Source organism: Ochotona princeps, unplaced genomic scaffold (genome assembly GCF_030435755.1).
Source record: "Ochotona princeps isolate mOchPri1 unplaced genomic scaffold, mOchPri1.hap1 HAP1_SCAFFOLD_170, whole genome shotgun sequence".
Lineage (NCBI taxonomy): Eukaryota > Metazoa > Chordata > Mammalia > Lagomorpha > Ochotonidae > Ochotona > Ochotona princeps.
The window spans coordinates 70,706-95,770 of NW_026699527.1; the positions used below are offsets into that span (position 1 = coordinate 70,706).

Consider the following 25,065-nt stretch of genomic DNA (forward strand, 5'->3'; position numbering starts at 1 on the left):
CATACAGAAATTGTTTTTTTTTTTTAAATTTCTTTTTATTTGAAGGCAGATTTTACAGAGACAGAGAAGGTCTTCCATCCACTGGTTCACTCCCCAAGTGGCCACAACAGCCAGAGCTGAGCCGATCCAAAGCCAGGAGCCAGGAGCCTCCTCCAGGTCTCCCACGCGGGTGCAGGGTCCCAAGGCTTTGGGCCGTCCTCGGCTGCCTTCCCAGGCCACAGGCAGGGAGCTGGATGGAAAGTGGAGCAGCCGGGACACGAACTGGAGCCCATATGGGATCCCGGTATTGCAGGCAGAGGAGTAAGCTACTAGTCCACGGTGCCAACCCAAACATGGGGATGGCTGAACAGTATAGATTGGAGGGCGGCAATGATGGAAAAGTTTTCGAGTGTACAGTACTATAGCAGAGAGATCTGGGAGCTAAATCCAATGCCCTTCGAGCATCCTGTGCTCACGAAATACCACCGAATTGGGGGTCTCACCGTCTCTCCTTTGGGTAGGAGGTAAAGCCCAAAATACTGAAGCCAGACCAGTCACAGCTTCGTCGAACCCGTGTGTGACCACAGGGAGGCGCTGTCGGCACACGGCGTCGGTTCTCTGTTCACAGCTGGGCAGTCCCCGGAGGTGGCCAGGAGGAGGTAGCTGGGCCACTCAGGCACTGTGATTTCCGCAGCTCCTCCTGTGGGGACAGGGAGGCACAAGGAGAAACAGCGGGAGCTCAGTTGGTACCTAGAGACCACGAAGTTTTCTGTCAAGTGCGACGTTCAGTAAAGACCTGCTATTTAAAAAAATTGTTTTTTCCCCTTTGACCATCATGCAAATTAAAAGTCCATTATCTCAGAAATAATGAAATACTACTGGGAAACAGTAGTAGTCACAGGCAGACGGATGACTTTGGTGAAAAATGAACTTGACAACAGGTCACGACGGGCCAACGGCAAGCACCTGCCACTTTCTCAAGACAAATGTCAAACGGGAGGACGTATCAGGAAGAGAGTGGAAAAGGGGTTCCTGACTGCAGAACGGGGGCAGGGCACCAGGGAGGGGACCCCGACTGGCTGTGGCTGCCAAGTCAGAGAACCCGAGGCAGGAACTGGGAGCCGGCACAGCTGAGTCAGGATGTCCGGCCACATCTAAGTGGTAATAGAAACTCATTGGGGGTCAGTTGGTCAGTGTGGAACAGACTGTTAGACCAGGCACGTTAGGCAGCAGACCAGCTGTCTGGGTGACGTTGGGTGTCAGGGTCATGGTTAAAGTACAAGTTTCTGATCCAAGCATTCTGAACCTGCATCTGATGTGACTTGCTGGGGGTAGGGGAGGCTGAGGGGGTCGGTGTCTAGCTCCAAAATGAGAATGAGTCTTCAGAGGTGCCCAAGGGCCGCCACAGCTCACAGACTTTGCCAGACAACTCCAGCGAGGTAGGCTCGCCCCAGCAGGATAGAGCCCCACTGCCACCCTGGGGTGGGGAGGGTTGTGTAGCTCCCCTAGAGCGTCCAGAGGAGTGAATGACCCGCAAATATGGGTCTCACTCGTCATGCCAGGAAGACCCAAAACAGGAGCTCCAGCGTGCGTTAGGAAGGTGGGGTAGCCCCAGAACAGCCATCTGTATACATCACACCTCAGCGGTTGCTCTTTGGGGTCCCTCGTGAGCCTTCCACATACACACATACCCTGTGTTAGAGCTCTCTTTTCTCCCCCAGAAAATCCAGGGACAGTTTCCGGGTCAGCAGGACCCCACCGCTCTTCACCAGGCTGCTTGGAGCCCTCAGGTGGTCCTCCAAGTCTAGATGATTCCACAAGTCAGGAGTCCTTCATCCCCGTGTCCCGGAGGCCCGTCATGGCCACCTGACTTCAACAGAACCCCTGCACCCTCAATACTCGCATTGTCCCTGGAGTGCCCCACTTTCTCTCGGCTGCATGCCCCTTCGAAACAGCCAGGACTGTCCACGTGTCACGGCCTACTGTCCACAGCGCCAGCTGGGCCAGGGCTTCCGTCTGTGCAGCCACTGTTACCTTCCAGTTCCCCGAACGGTGCTTGGCACGCGGTAGGCAACAGATTGCGAAGAGAAGATGCCGAGTTAGTCTTTGAATGTTTGCTGGCTACACTTTGAATGTTGGTGTGACAGAGAGGAAGACAGACAGAGGGGGGGGGTGCCCTTTCTGGTTTGGGTCTCAAAACCCACAAGCTTGAACCACAGGAACCTCGCGCAGTGTTTCTGTTTGCAGAGGGGCGCATGAGGAAGCTAGGGGAGGTACAGGAGGCAGGGCCTGCTGGGTCCAGGGGAGGCTGGCACGAGGAACCGCTCTTACCGTCCTGGTGTGGCCAGTGGAACGGGACATCTCGCTGCTGTCGGTTTCGGCTCCTCTCCGCAGGCCGCAGAGCCACTTCCTGTATTCCGTTCGTACCTGGAAGATGGAGGGACGCCCAGAGGGCCTCGCTCGGGAGAGAGGCCTCTCACACAGGAAGCTACTGGCGCCCAGTCCCACTGCCCTGATCTCTCGCATGAGTTTTTTGGATTGCCCTGAGCTGGGCTCGTGTTGTTCCAGTTGAAATCCCTCTGCTGTAGAACAGGTGTTCACTACAGGACCTAATGTAGATTTAGGGAAGGAACCCGTATTCCTCTGGTACCCAGCTACAGGAGAGGTCAAGGCTTCCGGGAGGCAGAGCCGACCTCTCCGAGGCCATAGGGGCAGCACCCAGAACCTTCTTGCTCTTTCTCCAGAGCCCTGACCCCAGCCACTGCAGATTCATCACAGCCCCCCTGTTATTGTGGGTCAGGCTAGAACACTTAGCTGACTTCTGGAGGGTGGGGAGCCCACGCATGAAGAGGGGGCACCCAGAGATGGGAGAGAAGTTAATCAAGCATCCAAAAGAGCCTTTACACCACCATGCGTCTGATCTGCGCGTATTTCTACCCCCTCCATGAAGGAGAGAATCCAGAAAACATCCAGCAACCTGTCCTGGCAACATCTCGGGCACCAGAGGGCTCTGCCAGACCTGGATGGTCCCGCCTCGTTTCAATTCTCAGCCCTGTGAGACGGGCATCCACCGGATCGGGAAAGAACTGGGGTTGGAGTTGGTCTCTCTCCTGAGTTTAGGGCAGGTCTGCCCATGCCTGAAGCCCCACCTCCCTGTGGATCCCCACCTCAGTGAAGTCAGGAGCGACCACACAGTGGGCCTCACAAGCTGGAGTCCCCAGGGAGCTTGTCTCGAGGGTCAGGCCTTAAGCCCACCTCCCATGGCAAAAACAGTGTGGACGGGGTCACCGTTGCACAGCAAGACCCTAAGGTTGGGATGCCGAGAAGAGACGGACAGCTGTCAGCTCAGCTGTACCCTGCCCTATTCCAACCGACGCATGCTCTTGAACGATGTGTTGGGATAGGAACGCTCTGTCCTGGAATCCCACCACCCACACAAGCGAGAGGCCTCGACCGCGATCCTGACGCCCAGCTCCAGCCAAACTGAAGGAGCACTCTCTTACAACGCACTTAGACACGGCACAAGGGACCTTACCTGGCGGTCCAAGAGACAGTGCATGACAAACAGCAGAAGCCCCTGCAGGACATTGACGATGGTGAACAAGTAGGCCATCACCGAGCCGACCGTCTCCCCCATCTCCTCCACCATGAAGTAACCGAGGCCCCAGGAACACCCCAGCACGAACAGCTGTGCGATGGCTTTGAACGTCATGAGCCTAGGGCCAGGGTGGAGAGCGAGAGGAGGGTGATGTTGGTGCAGGCGGCTCAGCAGGTGCACGCAAGACCTCAAGAGCCTCGTGCCTTGCACCTGGCCACCAAGAGAAGGACTGTCCCCTACCACGGAAGAGTCTCTCCCCTTTGCCATGAGGGAGATGCCTTCTGGATACCCATTCTGAAAACCTTGACTTCTTGACATAGTGCGGGACTTCTTCCAGTAAAGTTAGTGTGGCATGGGGGTGCTGGCGGCAAGTGGCTTTGTGTGTGTGTGTGTCTGTCTGTCTGACTGTGGCTGCATCTTCATCATGGACACTCACATGGTTTGGAGGGCAGCAAGAACAGGACAGGATGCTCTGTCCTTCCGGGATAGAGGACAGTGAGGCTTAGAGATGCTGGCTGGATCAAACCAGAAGCAGGTCTGTGGTTGGACCGGTGGTCCTGGTAGTCATACGACATCCAGCGTGTTCTTATCACAGGTAAGCTGAGGAGGCAGCTGCCTCACGTGGTTCATGGGTGGAGCTCTGGGCCTCACAGAAGCTGGGATCGCAAGCAGCAATCCCTCTGGGTTGTCATTGTCCTGAATAGTCAGACTGACCGCAAGGAGAATGAAGACCCGGGGGTGTGTGTGGGTGGGCTCTCCAGGGGTTCACAGAGAGGACAGTGTTGATATTTTGGGCATTATTTGACACGAGGGGCACACCAAGTAAGAAATAACCTTGATCCCTCTCACCCTCTAGGCTGTCCCCTCACACCGACTTTATCCAACAACAGAATTTATGGCACATCTGTGGGTTGCCACTGACCGGCTACATTCTCACCTGGTGTCCTGGATGGTGGACACCTCTTTGTTAAGGGAAGAAAGTTTGCTCCTCAGAATCCACAGGATTTGGAAGTAGAAAACCAAATTTATCTGTAGAAACAGTAGGAAAAATAAATGGGGTGTATGGCACAGCACTGAAGGAAATCCCCCAACTGGAGAGAAAGGTAGGACATCTTTTTCTGGGACTTTGTAAGCACAGGATGGACAGACCCCAGACTCTCATGTGCCCAGCAGCCCGTGGGATGCCTAGTCAGGTGGCTATGGAGTTTTATCCATTTTTAAAGATCCTGGTTCGAATGGGAGAGTGCTTTAGTAGCTATGCCAGACCAATAGGAAGTCCCAGCATGGAATAGGTACTAAGGATTTGCTGAATAAATGAACACAATGAACTGAGATGAAGTTTGCAGAAGGGACACCGGCACACTGACTGGCGTCTTCCTCTTGTCTGCACCTCATTTCCAACATGCGCGGTTTGGGAACACACCCTTGGCTTGGCCAGTCCGAGAGAGACATACGCAAAAAGGTGACGACATACCAAGATAATGGCCGCCACAGGTCCCAGAAAGCTCCAGATGAACCCGTTGTCGGGACTGAGCCAGCAGCTGCGGAAAGACGGAAAGAACTTGGGGCGGATTCTGGACGGTCCCAAGACACATTTCATCTGCGACTTGGGTTCCAGAATGAGCCGTTAGCTGTGTGCTCTGAGTTCAAGTGTCCCTGGGCTGAAAGCGGATAATCCAATTACAGGTGATGCCTGTAGTCACAGGGTAATGTCTGCCCCAGGAATCGCTTTTTTTGTCTCCGTCTTAGGTGAGCTAGCCTGACGCTCGCCTCCTTCACATACACTTGGGAGCCCTGCCTTGAGTTCATATCTGTGACATTTTCTGTGAATTTTCAACAGGAATGTGTTGAAGTCCAGATAAAGTTGGGGCAGCGCTGACACAACATTCTGGCCTGGAACCTCCCCGTGCACGGACACAGGTGGTCTGGTTCTTTGGCTCCTTGACTCTGTGGCTTGTACTTTGTGGATTTCTTCATCTAAAATTTGTACAAAAGAGTACCTAAGATCTAAAAAAAAAAAAAAAAAAAAAAAAAGATTTAAGGCTTTACGTAAGCATGGCTGTTTGATGGTTGCCATGAAGAGACGTAAAACGGAGACCTGTGGCCATACATCAGCCAGTACCGAGTCCGCACGCTACAGGGCAGTGTGGTCTGTCTTCCGTCATGGCTTGGGTTTATGGCAACGACTGGATTTCACTCTCAGGGGTCTTAGGAGGTGAGAATCTGGCCCTCCCCAAGTGCTCTGTCTGCGCGTCTCTGCGTGGGTCCCTCACCCCCAGTCTCCTCCCATCAGTTCCTCACCTCTCCAACTGCAGGCAGTCACCACCCTGTGTTTAGATCGACACTTTGGCAGCCGCGTGGAGAGCATGGACGGGGTTTGTGTGACAGTTAGGAGCTCCAAGGCTCTTTGATAAAGATGATTTTATCCTCCCACTGGACTGCCGATCTCAGAACCCCAACCATGAAGAGAAGTGCAGGTTCCATGGTCTGACCCTGGAGTGCAAGTGTCAAAGCTGAGCCTCCTCAGAGCTCAGACGGAGCAGTGGACAGCATACCCAGGTGCACATGGAGGACAGGACAGCCCACTGGAACCTGCAGAGGACACCTGGGACCACAACAAGACGGACGACAGAACAGATCGACATCTACCCCAGCCATGTGTTGGCAGTGAAAATCTGGGCTAACGGAGACTCTAAGGTGGACTATGTCAGCCAGTGAATTCTGGAGAGATTACATCGGGCTTGGGATGGCAAGACTGACAGCAATTCAGAACTGTTGAACCATCAAAACCACTTGAGCAGGACCCTGGCAGCATGCCCCACATCAGGGACCTGGGATGGGTGGGAGGCTGGGTGCAACTTCGTCTCTTTATCTCTCCCCTTACCCCAGATACATAATAATAATAATAATTATAATAATAATAACAATGTGGAAACAATGGTCTTACCCACTTTCCTGTAGCCCTTGACCCTTTGTGCCCTAATTAACTATGTAGAGATTATCAAAATAAAATAATTACAGAAAAAAAGATGATTTTATCAGTCAGTGCATGCTGTATAAATGTCCTGAGAAACTGTCCAGCACCCCAGAAATACGTATGAGGATCACATGTTCATTAGAAATGCCCGGAGCCAGCACCATGATGTAGGTTAAGCCTCTACCTATACTGCCGGCATCCTCTATGGGTGTCAGTTCAAGACCCAGCTATTCCACTTCCAGCTCCCTGCTAATGTGCCTGGGAAAGCAGTGAAGGACGGCCCAAGCACCCATGGGCTCCTGCACCCATGTGAGACCCAGAGGAAGCTCCTGGTTCCCACTTTTGGACCAACCAGTTCTAGCTGTTGCAACCATTTGGGGAGTGAATCAGCAGACAGAAGATCTCTCTGGCTCCTTCTTTCTCAGTGTAGTTCTGCCTTTTCAAGTAAAAATTAAAAAATGCAGAAAGCCTTTGTGGAGTATAAAGATATATTAATATATAAAGACATATATTTATTTGAGGGGCACAGTTGCAGACTTAGACCAAAGTTTCATCTGCTGGCTCACTCCCCAAATGGTTACAATGGCCATGGGTGAGCCAGGAGCTTCTTCCAGGTCTCCCATGTGGGTGCAGGGCCCCAAGGACTCGGCCCTCATCCACTGGTTTCCCAGGCGCATCAGCAGGGAGCAGGATCAGAATTAGAGCTTGTCGAAGGTGGCCAGTTGCTGCAATGGGTGTAAAACCCCACCAGGGAACGCCCACACCCCAAACCAGAGGGCTCAGCTTTGAGTCCCAGCTCAGCCCCCAGGTGCAGTTCCCTGTTCAGGCACAGGTCAGAAGGGAGCAGGTGACAGCTCATGTCCTTGGTCAGACGGAGCTCCCAGCTGCAGGTTCAGCTGTAGCCCAGCCCGGGCTGTGACCCGCATGCACCTTCAAATAAATCATAATTTTAAAAAAGAAAAATAATTTTAAATGACACCCACGTGTATACAGACACACGTCACACTTACTGAGTGTAGGTCCCGTAGTTTTCGTATCCAACACTTGCACACACAATGACGATGACAGCGGGGACCCCGTAGCCCAGCGGGTACATGAAGCGCTTCTTGAACCTGCTGGCGCTGGTGTAGTTGGCCACCTGGAGGTTCCTGACGGTGAGGAAGAGCCGCAGCCCCTCGAGCAGCATCCAGACGAAGGCAGCCAGGTACAGGAAGTGCAGGGCGGCCGCCACGATGGAACACAGCACCTGCGAGGGGCGGAGCGGGGGTCGGCGCGTCCACTGAGCAGGACCCACCCACCAGTCCATGCCCGCCACACCCTCCACCTCACACACTGGCCTATAGTCTGGAACCAAAACCCTGCAGCCACTTTTCCAGGAATCTCTAGTGGACATGGACACCTGCTTCTCCTACGTCCGGAGGGAATCAGGAATAAAAACAGGATGCGGGTGGGCAAGCCCCCGGACGCATTTCATCCAAATGCGCCTTTGCCCTTGGCAGGGGTGACGCAAGTCCTGGGCAGTCCCGGTGACCACACCAGAACCCTGCCTGGTATTCCAGGCCCCGCCCCAGCTGTTGAAGTATTTGAGGGAGTGAACCAGCAGATGAAAACCGTCCATCTTAGTTAAGTTGAAACGTTTCAAAACAGGTGGTAGCTCTGATCTGGAAAACATGTTTGTTATCACCCTCTGGAAAGCAACTTTCTGCGGGAAGCCCCGGTTGCAGTCTCAGCAGGATTTAGCAACGTCCCTTTACGCGCAAACTTTGCACAAATGTCTTTAAAAAGGGGGAGAGGGCGGAGGACCCAGAGAAGCTTACCTCTTGGTTACAGTTTTCCATGAATGTTTGATATCAAGGAAGCCCCAAAGGAGAGGCTGCTCTCCTAGGCGGCACTGTTGGCGTTTTTCAAAGCAGAACGTTTCAACTTTAGAAGCCCAAACGCCTTTAGACCCAACTCCATGTAAACAGTGCATTATTTAAAAGATTTGTTTTTTTAAATTTTACTTTCCTGGAGATGTGCTCGACTAGCTAATGGTACACGAAGTGGCACATGACTGATGGAGAGGCAGACAGCTCCCAGGCACACCAGGGCGGAGGTCCACGCCTCAAGCGCCTGCAGGGACCAGCTGTGTCTGGGCTTCTAGAGGGAGATTTAACGTGCACCCTGGTAGATTCTGGTGACAGCCAGTGTCCCCCCATAATTCCTGGGAGACAGGGTGCTGCCTCCAGTCAGCAGAAGATGTGAACAGGGCACACAGGAGCCCCTAAAGCCTCCTCCTCCTCCTCTCTCTCTTCTTGAAATTTACATCTTAAGCTTGGGCCCAGCACAGTAGCCTAGCAGCTATAGTCCTTGGTTTGCGTGTGCTGGATTCCATTTGGGCGCTGGTTCAAGTCCCGACTGCTCCACTTCCCATCCAGATCCCTGCTTGGGAAGGCAGATGAGGACGGCCCAAAGACTCAGGACCCTGCATCCCTGTGGGAGACCCGGAAGAAACTCTTGGCTTCAGATCAGCTCATCTCCAGCCATTGTGGCCATTTGGGGAGTGAAGCAATGGACAGAAGATCTTCCTCTCTGTCTCTCCTCCTCTTTGTATATCCGACTTTCCAATAAAAATAAATAGATCTTTTATATATATAAAAAAAGTCTTTTGTTAGCAGGGCAGAATGATACCATTATCTTTCCTCCACTGGTTTATTGCCCAAATGCCCAGTACAGGGCCAGGCCCGGGGCAGGAGCTCTGAGCTCCATCCAGGTTACCCCGTGGTTGGCAGGGACCCAAGTAGAAGAACTGGCACCTCCTACCTCCCAGGGTGCACAGGAAGAAAAACTTGGTTAGAAGTGGAGCCAGGATTTGAAGCAGGGCCGCCAAAGGCTGTGTGAGTTGCCCACGCCTTTCTTTCCAGGCCATGCCTATGTGGGTCGGCTGTGCACCCCCACGCCGAGCCCCGCCTTTCTCTACTCCCCATCCCAGGATCACCCCACATGCTCCTGTGTTGGGACTGCCCCTGTCACAGTGTCCCCGTTCGTGCTAGTGTGTGGCCATGCGCAGGTGGCTAAAATAATGTGTCTCTTCTCCTCCTGGTAGAACATGCCTGATTCATCAAGGAACTAGGCAGGTACGGGGGAGAATGAGAATGAAAATAGGAAGAAAAAAAATAGATTTTTAAAAAATTCCTTGTGGCTCCCATACCCCTCCCCCGACCACTGGATGTTGGGAATAACAGGGAATTATTTCCTGGTAGTTCTGGAAGACGGACGTACAGGATGAAAGAAAGATTTCTCTCTCTCTCTCTCTTTCTCTCTTCCAACCCCTCCCTCCCTCTCCCCCCCTCTCTCTTTTAAATCACGGGTCTCATCCAAGGTTGCCCCTCTCCAGAGTTCACATGAATCCTGTGTCTTCTCTCCCATTGTTTCTCAGGACACGATGACAGAACTTGACCGTGACAGCAAGAGGGAACGTGTTTGCATCACCCACCTGGGACTCAGTTCTTTGGATGCCCGTGAGGAAGAGGAAGTGTGCCAGGAACAGGCAGAGCGTGAGCTGCAAGTGGATGGAGGTGCCTGTGCTGCGGATAGCCGGGCACAGCAGGAAGGTGAGGGCCGCCAGGAAGAGGCAGAGCAGGGAGACGCCCAGCCCCACGTAGGTGACCACAGTAAGCACAGGGTCCTCCTGCAGGCCCCAAAGAGAAGAACCTGTTAGAGTTAAGAACTCAGGCTGCAGGCCAAGTGGCACAGTAGGTAAGCCTCTGCCTGTGATATTAGCATCCCACATGGGCAACAGTTCGAATCCCGGCTGCTCCACTTCCAATCCAGCTCCCTGCTAATGTACCTGGGAAAGCAGCGGAGGACGGCCCAGTGCCTGGTCTCTGTCACCCATGTGGGAGGCCCAGATGGGGTCCCTGGGGTCCTGCCTGCTCCAGCCCTTTGGCTATTGTGGTGTGAACCAGTGGATGGAAGATCTCTCTCCCTCCCCCTTTACAATAAATCCATCAATCCCGTAAGACAATCGCTCCCTGTGGCACCGATCTTGGTGGACAGCAGAGAGCTGCAGAGGAAACTCCATGGAGCTGCAGGTTTTCTATACCCTGTTGGCCCCTGTTGTATTCCCGGCATAGAGGAGGCACCCCATCAATCTTTTTTCAAATCAGTGAGGCTGGGCCCGGCATGATAAACATAGTGATTAAAGTCCTTGCCTTGAACGCGCCAGGATTTCATATGGGCTCCGGTTCTAATCCCAGCAGCTCCACTTCCCATCCAGCTCCCTGCTTGTGGCCTGGGAAAGCAGTCGAGGACGGCCCAGAGCACTGGGACCCTGCACCCGCATGGGAGACGCGGAAGAAGCTCCTGGCTCCCGACTTCGGACTTGCTCAGCTCCAGCCATTGTGGCCACTTGGGGAGTGAACCATCAAACGGAAGACCTTCCTCTCTGTCTCTCCTCCTCTCTATATATCTGCCTTTTCCAATAAAAATAAATAAATAAAATAAAATCAATGAGGCCTTGCCTACGCAGCCTGCAGCCTGCAACCTGGCAGCTGTCACACTGGAAAGGCTTACTTGAGAAAGTTCAATAAAGGTCTGTGACCATGGACTCGGCTGCGATCTGTGTGGTCTGACCTGGGGAGCGGGGCAGGTCAAATCAGGACCCTGTGTTATGGAACAGTCACCACTCAACTGCCAGTTGTTGTGGATGTGAGCCCTCTGGGGGCTTCCACTGCCTTCGCCCCTGCAGGTGGTCACGATGCGCCACCCCCCGGGCACAGTGCACACGCACTGAAGATGACGGGGTGCAGGGGCGCCAGCCCTTCTGCCCTGTGGGCTTGGGGCTTCTCAGAAACATCTCAGGTGAAGTCACCACCTGACTCCTTACCTTAGGAAAAAAAAAAATTATTTGGAGCCGACACAGTGGCATAACAGGCGAATCCCCCACCATCCCACATGGCTACCAGTTCATGTCCCAGCTGCTCCACTTCCCATCCAGCTCCCTGCCTGTGGCCTGGGAAAGCAGTCAAGGATGGTCCAAAGCCTTGGGACCCTGCACCTTCATGGCAGACCTGGAAGAAACTCCTGGCTCCTGGCTTTGGATCAGCTCAGCTCCAGCCATTGTGGCCACTTGGGGAGTGAACCAGTGAATGAAAGATCTATTTCTCTATCTAACTCTTTCAGCCAGGGCAGAGGCAGGAGCCAGGAACTCTGTCCTAGTCTCCACAGGCAGGACGGGGGCCTGGGTACTCGGTCCCTCTTCTGCTGCCTTGCCAGCTGCGTCCACAGGGAGCTGGATTGGAAGTGGAGCAGCTGGGATTTGAACCGGTGCCCATGTGGGATGCCAATGTCGCAAGCAGAGGCTTAACCTGCTGTGCCACTTGGTCTGGAGCCCGAGTTCTTAAATTATCTCACTTAAGAAAGAATGTCTTTCTGTGAATTAGGACAGTAGGGATTGGACGTAAAGCAGCCAGGACTCGAACTCGTGTCCATGTGGGATGCTGGCATTTCACGTGGTGGCTTAAGCTGCTGTATCCATCACAATACCACATACCACAATACCACTGCTTGTCTAAGATATGCAGACAACAGCCCACACCTTCTAAGGTAGAAAACTTTGAGTTTTTTAGAGAGAGTGAGATCCTGCCCACTGATTCACTCCCCTAAGTGGCGGTGCCCCCCAGGGGATGGGGGGGACAAGACCCAGAGAAGGAAATGCCATCCAGGGTCCCCACATGGGGTGGAAGGAGCCCAGTGAGTGCCCATCGCTGGCTGCCCCTCGGGGGTCTGCCTGCATCGGCACAGACTCGTGGCAGGAGCAGCCCGGGCAGTACAGCATGGGTGTGACGCCTCTGCCCACCTCCCCATCCTCCATCCTCGAGTTTGGATACCTTGGGCGTCAGAGCCATGAGCACAGCAAAGCTGGACAGGTGGGAGCAGCTGCACACGGTGTGGGTCTCGTTGCTGTAGACGTGTGAGCAGCCGTCGGTGGACCAGCTCCCTCCCTCCGCCGAGGCCGCCCAATAGACACAGAAGTACATCCAGTTTGCACCACCGTCAGTCTGTCAAAAGAACGGCACAAAAGCAGGTGTCTTCAGATTCATCGCTAGTCCCACCGCACCTTAAGTTGCACGCTGGGCCACATCTGGGGGCAACATCTGGGGGCAAACGTCTTCCCAGCACACCACACCTGCTGCGGGATTTCCCCCCACATGGTCGTCTCAGGTCCCTGGGGACTGTCCCTTCTGGCCTGCCACCCTCCCAGTGGGTGCTGGCAGCAGCCACAGGATAACCCTGCACCACCACCAGCAGCCCCCTTCCCTGCCTCTTTCCTTTGTAGAATCCCAATGTTTGCCTCGATCAGTGTGCTTCTGAAAGTTCATGGGAAACAAAGCTTATTTTTTTTTTTTTTTTGCGGGAAAGTGTTTTTGAAATCCGTGCACACGAGGGCTCTTCCAAAAGGTTTGAGTGTTGATTGCTGCCTGTGCTGATGCGGCAGCCGAGGATGGCTCAGTTCCACGCGCCACACCACGACATCCGTGCTCAGCTTGCTGGAGAGCTTGCCAGCATATGCAAGAGCGATCTCTCTCTCTCTCTCTCACTGTCTTTCAATCAGAAGAAAGTACACACTTGCACAAAGTCATGGCAAGTGCACACGATGAGAAGTAAGTGTGAATTTCCAAGTGTCTCACGCCAGCATAATCGTCCAATTGCATTTTTCACAAACTAAAATAAGCACCATCATGAAGCTGATAGATACACCCATAATCTCACAGGATTACTAATTTTTTCATGGGGTGAGGACGCTTAGGGCTGGCACAGTGACTCATCAGGCTAATCCTCTGCCTGCAGCAGCGTGAGGATCTCATATGGCCGCCAGTTCAAGTCCCGGCTGCTCCACTTCCCATCCAGCTCCCTGCCTGTGGCCTGGGACAGCAGTGGAGGACGGCCCAAAGCCTTGGGACCCTGCACCCGCGTGGGAGACCCTGGGGGAAGCTCCTGGCTCCTGGCTTCGGATTGGCTCAGCTCCGGCCGTTGCGGTCACTTGGGGAGTGAATCATCAGACCGAAGATCTTCCTCTCTGTCTCTCTTCCTCTCTGTATATCTGACTTTGCAATAAAAATAAATACATCTCTTAAAAAATACATAAGTAAATTCTGAGTTGCTGATTTCAATTCCTACAGGGGCAGATTGCCAGGGGTGGGACTGCAGGCCCATGATCATTCCACCTCTAACTTTTTTTTTTGAAAACTCTCCCCACCTCTTCCCCAACTTTCTCCCAAACCATTTGCACCCCTACCAGTAGGTGTCACAGCACTCCTTTGCTCCACGTGCTGGTCTGTGCTTACCACCGGCCTCACTCAGTGTGGAAGACAGCCCCTGGGTCTCTGCTTGCCTAGCCTATATGGGGCCGTAGGCACATGGCACTCCGTGTCCCCAGAGGAACTCCTGATGGGAGTCTCAGCTAACCAATCACAGGGTCGTTGTTGGGTAGAAGTACTGTCTGACTGGCCTTCTTCCTGCCCCGCCCCCTTTTGCTACACTGTATAAGCCCTAACTCTTTGAAATAAACGGACATTCCCTCATCAGTTTTGTCTCCGGTGGTTTTGCTGCAAAACAGCTCCACAGTCTCACCCCTGGGTGGTCTCCAGCCCTACTGGACAGAAGCCCCCAAGACCCCAGTCCCTCCGCCCCCAGTGCGTGGGAGCGGGCGTGGCATCACCATCTCTTCCCAGCTCACAGGCGGACACAGGAAGCTGCCCACACACCCTCCATTGGAAAGTGTGGGGTGCAACAATAGCCTTCGGCTCTGCTCACCCGAGTATGTTGAAAAGTCAGGGACACGGGCTCATCCAGCTGAAGGGAGTGGCTCAAGCCCACGGTGCCGCTCACGATGCGGGAGTTGAGCTGCGCTCCCCGCACCCCTCTCCTTGGACTGAAGAAGGACGCGTTCAAAACATCCCCCAGAGACTGGTGAGTGATGAGGGCAACCGCATTGCGGCCTGGGCAAACAGAACAGAGGGGCTGTCAGAGGTGTGGGGGCCGTCGGAGGCATCTGAGCCTCAGGGACGTGGTACATCCCTGTCTCGGGCAGTACGCCACACAGGTGCCATTGCCCTTGGGTACTGGATGGGCAGCTGCTTTGCCTGGCCATGAAGACATCTGCGTTCCTCCTTAGAGGACCCGGGTTCGATGCCCGATTCTGGCTCCTGGCTGAGCTGCCTGCCCTTAGACAATGGGAAAAGAGCAGCGGAGGTTCCTGGCATGAGGTGGAAGTAAAGTAAGGGGCTTTATTCTGGTTAAGTTGTAGTGAGTGACTTGAAATAGTATGTTAAGTAATAGGTGAATAGTATTAAGGAATAGTTTAGTAACAAGTAAGCATCTAGTAATAGAATAAAGTTAAGTTAGTGATAAGGTGGTAGCCAAAATATATGAGTGTTAAGAAATAGTATTAGGTGATTAAATAGTATTAAATGAATAAGTAGCAATAAGGTAATTAAATCATACGTTGTGTTAATAATATTGATTGAGTGATTAAATGCTAATCTAACTCCTCAACTTACTGTGTAGAGAATTAAGGTAAAGCCATGACAGGCTGTGGGACAGCCTAGAAGTTTCCGTTTCCTAGAATTGATGTGACCACTGTCCCCGGAAGAAGGTTGTCACCCACCCTAAGCAGAGCCAACCAATCAGGAGTGACCTGGAAGGTCTCTGGTTAACAGGTGGTGCAGGTGAGGAAGATTGACCAGTCCTGAATCCTACCTGCATCTGTTCGTAGAAGTTGTCATCTACCCTTGGGATTTAGCATTATCAAGCCCTATATAAGCTATGTCAGAGAGGTGGGCGGGGGTCCTTGTCCAGGCTCCACTGTGTTGGATGAGGCTCGGACCCTAGCTCAAGTGAGCAATAAAGTCTCTTTGCTTTTGCATTGTTGCAGGTGGAGACTGTTCACGGCTGGGGACAAATTCCGGACCCAACACTGGCTTCCCCATAGGAAACAAGGATGGTGCCCCAGGCTCCCAGCTTTGGTGTTGTGGGCACTGGTGAGCAATCCAACAGACAGGCTCTTCCTTTCCCGCTCTAAGAAAATACAATGTTTTAAAAATCAACTCATTTTGGGCCTGGCTGCATAGCCTAGTGGCTAAATCCTTGTCTTGTATATATCTGGATCCCATGTGGATGCCAGTTGGAGTCCGGCTGCTTCATTTCCCATCCAGCTCCCCCTGGGAAAGCAGTCAAGGCCAGTCTAAAGCCTTGGGACCCTGCACTTGCGTGGGAGACCCGGAAGAAGCTCCTGGCTCCTGGCTTCAGATCAGCTCAGCTCTGGTCATTGCGGCCACTTGGGGAGTAAACCAGTGAACAGAAGATCTTTCTCTGTGTATCTCTTTCTCTGTGTAAATCTGCCTTTCCAATAAAAATAAATACATCTTAAAAAAAAATCAACTCATTTTTCAGTCCCCCCTCCCCGCTCTCCCACAGCACAGCTTTGAATAAAGAAGAATATTCCAGATTGGAAATATAAGAGGTCAGGGAATGGGACACTCCCGGGACTTTCTTGTCCACAGACAAGGTCTAGGGGTATCACGGAACACTCGTTACACCTGTTCATTGCTGCTCACGGCAGACAAGAGCCTGGATGACAAATTGCTAAATTTAGAGGCCATATCCCAGGAGAAAGACTTTGAAAATCTATGTGAGTCTCAACTCCCTCTCCTCCCCACCGCCCGGGTCCGTCCCCTGGAAAGGGAACAGCGGGAAGCTAGACTTTGAGCCAAGAGGCTCCGGTACCTCCTGTGGTTTGGAAGGCTCCGCTGCAGGAGATGAGCATCGTGTTGTTTCCGGCTTCTAGGAGAATGTGCTCGCTCGCCTCGTGGCACTTCTTGGATTCATAGACTAGAAATATCAAGAAAAGGAGTCGCAGGGCCAGCGTCCAGAGAGAGCCTGGCATGTGAGGCCCGGCTCTACTTCCTGCTCACACACAGCCCAGGAGTCAGCAGGTGGTACAGCAAGCACTCGGGTCCCTGCTGGAGCTCCCAGCTCAGCCCGGGCTGTGCAAGCATTTGAGAAACGAACCGGTGGACAGAGAAAGAACTTTCTGTCCCTCTCTCATTCCTTCTGCCTGCCTTTCAAGTTCACTCATCAAGAAGGAGTTGGCATCATGCAACATGGCTGAATAGGGAAGTGACATGCTGACGTTGGCCTTGGGAAGACAGAGTTGGGGGGGAGGAGTTTGCAGCGGACAGTCTACAGAAAGGAGAGGCCATTTCCTGAGAATAAGGTCTGGGGAAACTGAGGCAGCCCCGGTCATTCATGACGCTGCAAGGGAGATTCTTGCAGACCACACTAATTTGGAGTCTCGGGATGGAGGAAAAGGATGCCCTCCTAGCCCCTCAAAAGGGAGGATACATTTCTCCTTTTCCACACACAAGGGCACCTGTGACAAGCAGGGAAAGGGAACATCATCTTAACACACACACACACACACACACACACACACACACACACACACGGGATATATCTACAGTTCCCACCCACTTGGAGTCTGGCCTGGAGAGTTGCTGAGGGGCTGGGCACCCCCTCAAAACTGTGAAGTGCTCCGCTTTCTGCCAGGCTACGACCGTCCATCACAGTCACACAGAATCAAACCACCAAGGCAGAACACGCACAGGTGCCTGGCTGGCAGGCTGACTGGCTCTGGAAATACCCGTGCTCTTTCTGTGGGCAGAGCTGGTTCAGGGGCTGAGTGGCTCCTTGCTACTCCCTGGTACCATCGCTGCACAGTAGGGCATGGAGTGTGGCTGGGGCTATGGACAGTTCCGACTTTAGAGTCCCAGAGGTCCCTATGTGCCTGGGGAGAGGTCGTGCCACTGAGGACATCATAGATCCTGTGTGCGGCTCAGGTCTCTGCAGGGGTTGGGGTGCTCAGTCACTAAAGAGGGGGCTAACTCCGGGCACTAACCACCCGGTCAGGAAGGAGGGGAGGCTGTGATGACAGCAGCCGTTGGGGTCCTGCCCTCACCTTTGCTGACAGCAGAGAGTCACCCTGGCAACCTTGGGTGTTACCTTTGATTGTTGCCCCACTCTCAAGCAGCTGGCTTGAGCTCCCTGGCTCTGCCCAGCTGGAGGAACACTCTACCAAGCCACAGAAGCAACAGTTCAACGCTAAAAGTTATCAGAGAGGAAACCCGACAGAAGAGTCTATCAAATGCCTAAAGAAATACATGTACAGACCCAAGACACGTGAACAGTAAGGCTCCCCCAAAAGGCATATGCCAACATGTCAGTATTAAACGGAGGATGAGGAGGTTGACAACATGCCTGAAAAGGAATGAAAAAGAACAAGATGACTTTGAAAGGAGAGAAACAAAAAGCCGAACATGTGAGAAATACAAACACGTAATAAATAAACCCATGAGGTCACGTGCTCTTGGGACCCAGAGCGCTTGCTGGTCTAGCCCTAATGCTGAGCTGACCACACCCCTGCACACGTCACCACACCAGAAGAAATCAGAAACAGAGCAATCTGCCTTCCTCCCTTGGATGTGTGTGGATTACCGCCACAGATGCCCGGGATGAAGCCAGAACCCAGACCCTTCAGGCACGATCCTAAGGAGTCCGTCGGCATCTCACCTATTCCAAAGAGGGGATTTTCACCCTTGTGTGGAAAAGTGAGGCTTGCATTCCAGATGGCCAGCTCCACTTGCTGGAGCGTCTGCGTGGCATTCCGAGCAAACTCCTGTTTGCTCGTGTTTCTTCTCAGATTTATCTACAAACAAAACATCAGGTCCAACTCTCAATGAAACCCACGCAGGAAGATGCTCACAGGGGCCGAGTGAGCCGGAAGAGGCAACAGCGTTCATGCAGGTGCTGCTAGAAGGGGCGGAGAAGGACGTCTTAGCTAAGCACTGGACATGGGATCAGAGTCCCAGCTTGAACTTGACACCTGCCACGGGGGCATTCTTAGCTCTTGGGGGTTGCCCTGTTTACTCTAGGGTGTTGAGTGATACCCCTGGTCTCCCCTACACTGGATACCATCCGCACATCCACCAAAGAAGTAACATGTGACCAAGTGTCCCCAGACATGCCAAGCATCCCTGAAACACCAGATTTCCCCCTGATGAGAACAGTTCCCTCTGAGAAAGTCACCGGTAGCCAAACAGCATTTGAGCAGGTGCCTGACATGGCCAGATCAACCCGCTCTTCCCCAAGCCCAGGCCTCATGCAACTCACCCAGACATCCCCTGGCGACTCCATCTTCTGATTCCTGTCCTCTGAGGGGGCAAAAATATCTGTTCCTTGGGATACGAGAGAAAACACACTCTGACTCCCACTGCTTTCCCGGTTGGGGTCTTTGCCTGACAATTCTGTACCCATCTGAATCCCTAAGAGGGCCCAAATGTGTTCTGCCATAGGCTTGTATAGGAAAATGAGTGTAGGGCTTCCAGTATAGGGCACAAGGCATGTTGTAAAACCACGTGGATGTAGGTTGGCTAAAGGGTTCAAGGGCATTCTTTCGGGGAGCTGTGTAACCTCCCCCGTCAACTGATTCTTGGATCCAGGGACACCTTTGTAATGAACAGCTTACAGTGAAAGTCACAGAACATCACTGCTAATGTCAAGTGAGTATGACTTCTGATTCCTGCGCACCCTCTAGGCTCAGGTGGTTGACGCGATGGAGCAATAGAGAACAGCCCATATCGGACCACTGAGAGCTTTCTCCCACCAGCCACCAGCAAGGGACCAAGCAGTGGGATCCACGAGCTTTCAGGGGTCTGAGTCCTACCAGCAATGGAGTGTGTGGGCTCGGGAGAAACTCCTGCTTCTGTTGGGTCTTCATAGGAAACCGTTGCCCAGGGCCACACCATTTCCCAGGGCCACAGCGTGACTGCAGCTATGGGAAACCCAGAGTCAGACCCTGGAAGCCACGCCTCAACTCCTCGCCCACCACAGAGAGGAGATCATAAGTACACATTGTTTCAAGCCACTCCATTCTGAATTAACTTGGTACTCAACACTATGTAACTCTTAAAACAGGTGTAGTGTAACTGTGCTACAGATAAAACACATCGAAGCTGTCTGGTACCCGGAAGAACCAAAACTTCCATCCTGTATACTTGACTCAAAAACAAAACAAAACGAAACAAAACCAGGTAAACAAATAGATTTTAAGCAGACCAGTAAATGTTGGGGCTGTAGGGAGGGCTAGGCTTCTCAGTGTTGCAGACTGGAGTTATAAATAAGGAAAGAGGGGGCCCAGCACGGTAGCCTAATGGCTAAGGTCCTTGCTTTGCTGGTTCATGTCTGGTTCGTATCCCGGTGGCCCGGCTTCCCATCCAGCTCCTTGCTTGTGGCCTGGGAAGGCAGTCAGGGATGACCCAAAGCCTTGGGACCCTGCACCGACGGGGGAGACCCAGAAGAGGTTCTTGGCTTCTGGCTTTGGATCGGCTCAGCTCCAACCGTTGCAGCCACTTGGTGAACGAATCAGCAGGCAGAAGATCTTCCTCTCTGTCTCTCCTCCTCTCTCTGTGTATCTGACTTTCCAATAAAAATAAACTGAAATAATAAATAAGGAAAAAGAGAAAGTAGGGTAGACTTTGGTGTTGGGCTAGACCCACCGTCACCAGTCGGAGCTCAGACACGGATAGATAAATGGACATACAGAAGAATGGGTGATTGGACAGAGATGAAGACACAGAGGGAGCGAGAGAGATGGACTCAAAGAAATTGAATTTAAGGTAAAAGAATGACAAAGAAGTGGAGGATCTCAGACCGAAAAAAAAAATAGAGATGTTCGTTTGAAACTCCAAGGAAGAGAATCTACAGAAACATCTTGAGGCATAACAGAGCGACAGTCCTTGATGAGCCAGGCTGGACACGTATCCTGGAAAACGCCACCAAGGGCAACACAGGGCTGGAGGACAAGTGTCAGCATGGAGCTGGGGTCTCTTACCCCCAACCTGGCAGGACTCTCAGCGACCCCTCCCCTGCATGGTTGGAAGGCAATGGGAGGGGGTCTTACTGTAACAATCCGGATGGTCCACAGTGATGAAGCTAGCCAGCAGGTTCACCCAGAAGGAGGCGTTGACCACACAGCTGCAGATGTAACGTCCTATCCTATTTCTGCAGAAAGCCACCGGCTTGCACCTTGCCGCCCCCGTCTGACACTCGTCAATATCTATAATCAACAGCAAATCAGTTGCAGCAAAATGGTCCCAACTGGTGACCATGGTGCTCAATGAAATACGCCAATCCCCGAAGACAAATACCATGACCCTCCTATGCAAGGCAACCTTCCTGCAAAATACACGATCGTCAGATATACAGATACACAAGTATATACCTGTATTCGTCCAGAGGAGCTGTGTATGGGAGACTAGCGTCCCAAGAAGGAAAGATACGTTGCAGTATGCATTCCTACTCCCTACTAAAAGATGAGCTCTTAAATGTATCTCGACAATAGGATGCCGGACTCTCTGCCGTTGTCTATACCTGCAATGTCAGGGTAGATTCAAACAGCACAACGGTGGACTTGGGACCGTTGCTGAAGGACTATACTACTGTAATCATGTGGCGGACATCAGTGAGGAGGAGGGCGTGGAAGAAGTTGGAAGGGGAAATCCCTGAGCCTGTGGGACTACATCATGAAACATTCTTAACTTTTTTAAAACGAGAAAATCATTTTTTCCCCCTAGGGTTTTGCTTTATCTCCTCCCCCACAGCATCACTATTGCCCAACACTGTCCACAGAATCCCCAACGTCTCCGACCCTTGGACAGGGCTGAAGCCACACTGTGACGATAAACATATCTTTAAAATATATATATATAAGATGAGGACCAGCCCTGCCAGCCATTAGAATGTACTTTCAATCCTCAACAGAACAGACCCAAAGATGGAACGGAGACATTGCAAAGACGATATGTCAAAAATCACCACAGGATATTTGGAATACCAGGGTTTCCTTAGACTGAGTTTCTCCCATCAATCACATGAGTAGCAAGGGGATCTAGGTAGGATAAGCCACGACGTTGCACAACATTACAAGGGAAGTAGAAGGACCACACGACTTGACACGTGTCTTCTGCAATGTTGGCATTTGTTCATCTCTCTAACCCCCAGCCTTCCGAGTTGATAGATCAGAATTGGAGGTCAGGCAGGGTTACCCCCAACTTGCTCGCTCTGTAGCACTTGGGAGCCAGAGCGCCTGATCCCGCAGCTCCTGCTCTGGCAGCTTGCCTGCTGAGGAAGCAGCTGTGAGTTTGGTCTGGGCTGCAGGTTGACACGGGTCTGGGTAGATGAGTCAAGGAACAGAAGAGCTACCACGCATGAGTGATGGAACTGAGACCCCCTCGGGTGTCCTTACCTTCACATCTCTCATAGAACTTCACAAACCTGGGCTGGAACCCCTCGGCGCAAGCGCAGTGAGTACTGTTGTGGCATCTGGCATTTTGAGGACACACGGGACACTGAGCTGCATGGAACACAGAGGATAGCTCACCCACTGATTCCAAAGGTGTTTGTCGAATGATTACAGTGTCCCAGACGCAACGGAAGAGCCTCTAAGGGAACAGTTCCGGAAGTGTCTCTTTTGAGCCTTTCCGCAGCTGGATCCAGGTGTTCCTAACACCTCCTCCCAGCCCACCTCTGCCACCAACACACATCTCGCCTGAAAGCTGAGTTTCCAACAGCCGGGACCTGTACCCGAGAACCTGTTCCGGGCGTCAGATCCTATTCACCCACACCGCACGTTGGCGATGCGCTGTGCCTGAACAACAGCCTGCCCGATCACTCAGTGACGGACACTCCACCTCATCAGTGTTAACTTACAAGCTCTAAGTGACAAGTGGCGGTGAGGATGTGGAAGCATTGGGACTCTTGCCCACTGCTGGTAGGAATGGGACAGCCTGTGTGGAAAACAATACGGTAGTTCTTTCTTAAAAGATTGATCTGGTGGGTTCTTTTAAGCAACTTAGATTGAGCGTGTGATCAAGCAAGTCCGCTTCTGGGTGTCCGTCCCAAAGCTTTCAAGTGGGGTCTCAATCAGATGTTAGTAGAAACATCCTGATCAATACATGTATGGATAAACAGCCCAATCGACACAGGTATAGGTAAAAACAAGCATGATTTATCCGCACAATGGTATACAAGTAGGAAATTCTAACCCATGCTGCAACATAGAGGCTGTGTTCAAGGAAACATGTCAATCGCAAAATGATCCCACTTTGAGGGAGCACTTCTTCAAGCAGTCAAGTTCCCAGACAGGAGAATGAAGACTGCCCCTGGCTGGGGTTGTGCAGTTGGGGTGAGTGTGTAGCAGGCAGGTGTGGGTGAGGTTTCCATTTTAAAACACAGACAGTCTGGGGACAAACTCGTGTAACAAGCGCATACCAATGTGAGCAGAGCTCGATTGTACACACTTGACCTTGGCTCAACGGCACATTTTGGTGTCATGCATACTTCTCCACGACTTGTGATAATAACAACTTCCTTACCCGTGTAGGGAGCCAACTCTAAACCGTGTCTAATGGGTCCCACAGAGGTGCCCACCTGTCAGGTAACAGGTCCTATACTAACTCCACCACCCCTCCCTCCTTTCCCATCTCCAGTCGCTGCTTCCTGGGGCCCCCTGCACCCCAAGACTTGTTCTCAAGTCCTTATCTCAGGCTAGCTTCTAGGGCAACCCAACTCAAGACAAAGCATTTCCTAGAATGACTTAAAGCACGGTGTTGCGGGACAGCGGTTAGCATCTGGGCTCGGCATCTACCACGTGATGCTTGCACCACCTTGCAACCTAGAACCTTCCACCAGCAACTTCTCCAGAGGACCATAGTCAAGTGGGGAGCATGCTAGTACTATCTTTGTCATGATGTCCTGGGCACTGAATGAGGCCGGCTGTGTAATTTGCCAAGAAAAGACAGCTGATGGTAATATTGGGGGAGAGGCATCAGTTCTTGGCCATCTCCAGGGAGTTAGGAGCAAAATCCCATGACCCCCTGTGAATGCGGCCCCTCCCCTTCCCTGAGGGAAGATTCCAGATGCCAGTTCTCTTTTCTTGGGCATAAACTCACCTCCAGAGTTCTTTATCCCTGATATGGACAAAGTCAGCAGGACACCCAGGGCTGTAACAGAAACAGAAGAGGGTGAGGCGGCCATGCTTCACTGGCTGCCTGTTAACTTCCACGTTTGTGGTCACAGTGAGCTTGTGGGGGGCTGGGGATTTCAGCAGTGTGTCCCAATCTGGGGGAACCCCATTGCTAAGCCAGCAGTTCCTACAAGTCCAGAACTAACAATGCATGTTTGGTCTCCTTTGGAAGCTCCACAGTGGCTCTTTATCAGTCCAGACCTCAAGCCCTGCCCTGGGCAATAGAAATAGCAAGTGAACCGCATAGGTTTTCTTCAAGTGTCAGGCAGCCACATGTTTACAGAGCTGAGTTCATTTCAAGAATAGATTGTATGTCACCCAATATGGCCAAGAGGTCATTATTCTAATACCCAACCAATCTAGATCACTAATACTCCTGATTCTCATTCCCTTTCCCTCTGTGTTAAATTTCTGAAATCCAGAATATATTTTTGTACTCACAACACACCTCCATTTATAATAACTGTATTATCTTTTATTTAAACAGACACAGAGATGGGTGTGGTAGGCCAAGCAGAGAGAAGCTCAGAGCTCCCCCAACCATCAGTCCGTTCTTCAAATTCTCCCAGTATCCCCCAACTTGACCACCAGGAAACCAGGAGCTTGGGAGCTTGGAGCCCCATCCTGGTTTCCCATGAGGCCGTCCCCTGCCACTGCCCCCAGATGTGCAGCCGCAGAGCGCTGCAGAGACGTCAGGCACCCCAACGTGCAATGCAGCTACTCCAAAGGGCGGCTCAGCTGCTGGGCCACACACCCACCCCTAGACTGGTCACAGTTTGAGTATTCCATGGCCACACATGGCTGGCGCCGTGGTGTTGGACAACAGAGGTTTCATCCATGGTCATCTAGGCTTTCTCTCAGGTGGGAGGATGCTTGAATGAGAATCATGTCAGGCCACCCCTGCAGAACAGCTGGGCTGGAGAAGGACGTTTGGAGAGCTGGGGAGGACAGCCCCACCTGTCTCTTCCTGGTGGTCTCCCATTGTTCATAGTGTAGTCAACACGTGAGGAGTGGGAAAACCACAGGAATCTAAACTAACGGGCTAAAAATGAAGCCCCCAAAGGACCATTTTTTTCACATTCATTTTTTCATCTTCTCTATCGACCCCCATGTATCAGAGCAAACAGGTGACATTTGTATTTCTGAGCCTGGCTTATTTCATGCAACCTAATGGTTTCCAGTTGCATTCACTTTGTTGCAAAAGACAGGATTACATTCTTTTTAGGGCTGTCATCCCCCTCCCTACTCCCACTCTCCCAAAAAGGCCATCGATGCTGGCGCTGAGGTATGGGGAAAGCTATCTCCATCCCCAGTTGGTAGGAATGTAAGCTAGTCCAGCCATTAAGGAAAACAGTGTGGAGATTTCTTGGGGATCTGAAACTAGATCTA

General features: G+C 52.2%; 1 protein-coding gene across 1 annotated transcript; it reads right to left on the reverse strand.

Annotated features, from left to right (window-relative positions):
* Positions 1–525: 525 nt before the first annotated feature.
* ADGRE3 (adhesion G protein-coupled receptor E3) lies at positions 526–23,702 on the reverse strand. Its single transcript, XM_058659767.1, has 16 exons — positions 23,603–23,702; positions 21,898–22,005; positions 20,554–20,709; positions 19,318–19,425; positions 18,765–18,829; positions 18,165–18,300; positions 16,323–16,427; positions 14,352–14,536; positions 12,425–12,595; positions 10,030–10,224; positions 7,565–7,800; positions 5,052–5,118; positions 4,515–4,606; positions 3,515–3,695; positions 2,311–2,406; positions 526–679 (listed from the first exon to the last, which is right to left on the reverse strand). The coding sequence occupies exons 1-16, from the start codon at positions 23,685–23,687 to the stop codon at positions 602–604; spliced, it is 2,064 nt and encodes a 687-aa protein (XP_058515750.1). The 5' UTR covers positions 23,688–23,702; the 3' UTR covers positions 526–601.
* Between the last annotated feature and the right edge of the window lie 1,363 nt (positions 23,703–25,065).

Excerpts from the sequence above, each read along its gene's own strand:
- ADGRE3 (XM_058659767.1), bottom strand. The coding sequence starts at position 23,687 with ATGGCCGCCTCACCCTCTTCTGTTTCTGTTACAGCCCTGGGTGTCCTG. Across the intron at positions 7,801-10,029 it reads TCCAAAGAACTGAGTCCCAG|GTGCTGTGTTCCATCGTGGC; the intron begins GTGGGTGATGCA and ends CGCCCCTCGCAG. Across the intron at positions 2,407-3,514 it reads ACTGTCTCTTGGACCGCCAG|GTACGAACGGAATACAGGAA; the intron begins GTAAGGTCCCTT and ends TCCATCTTCCAG.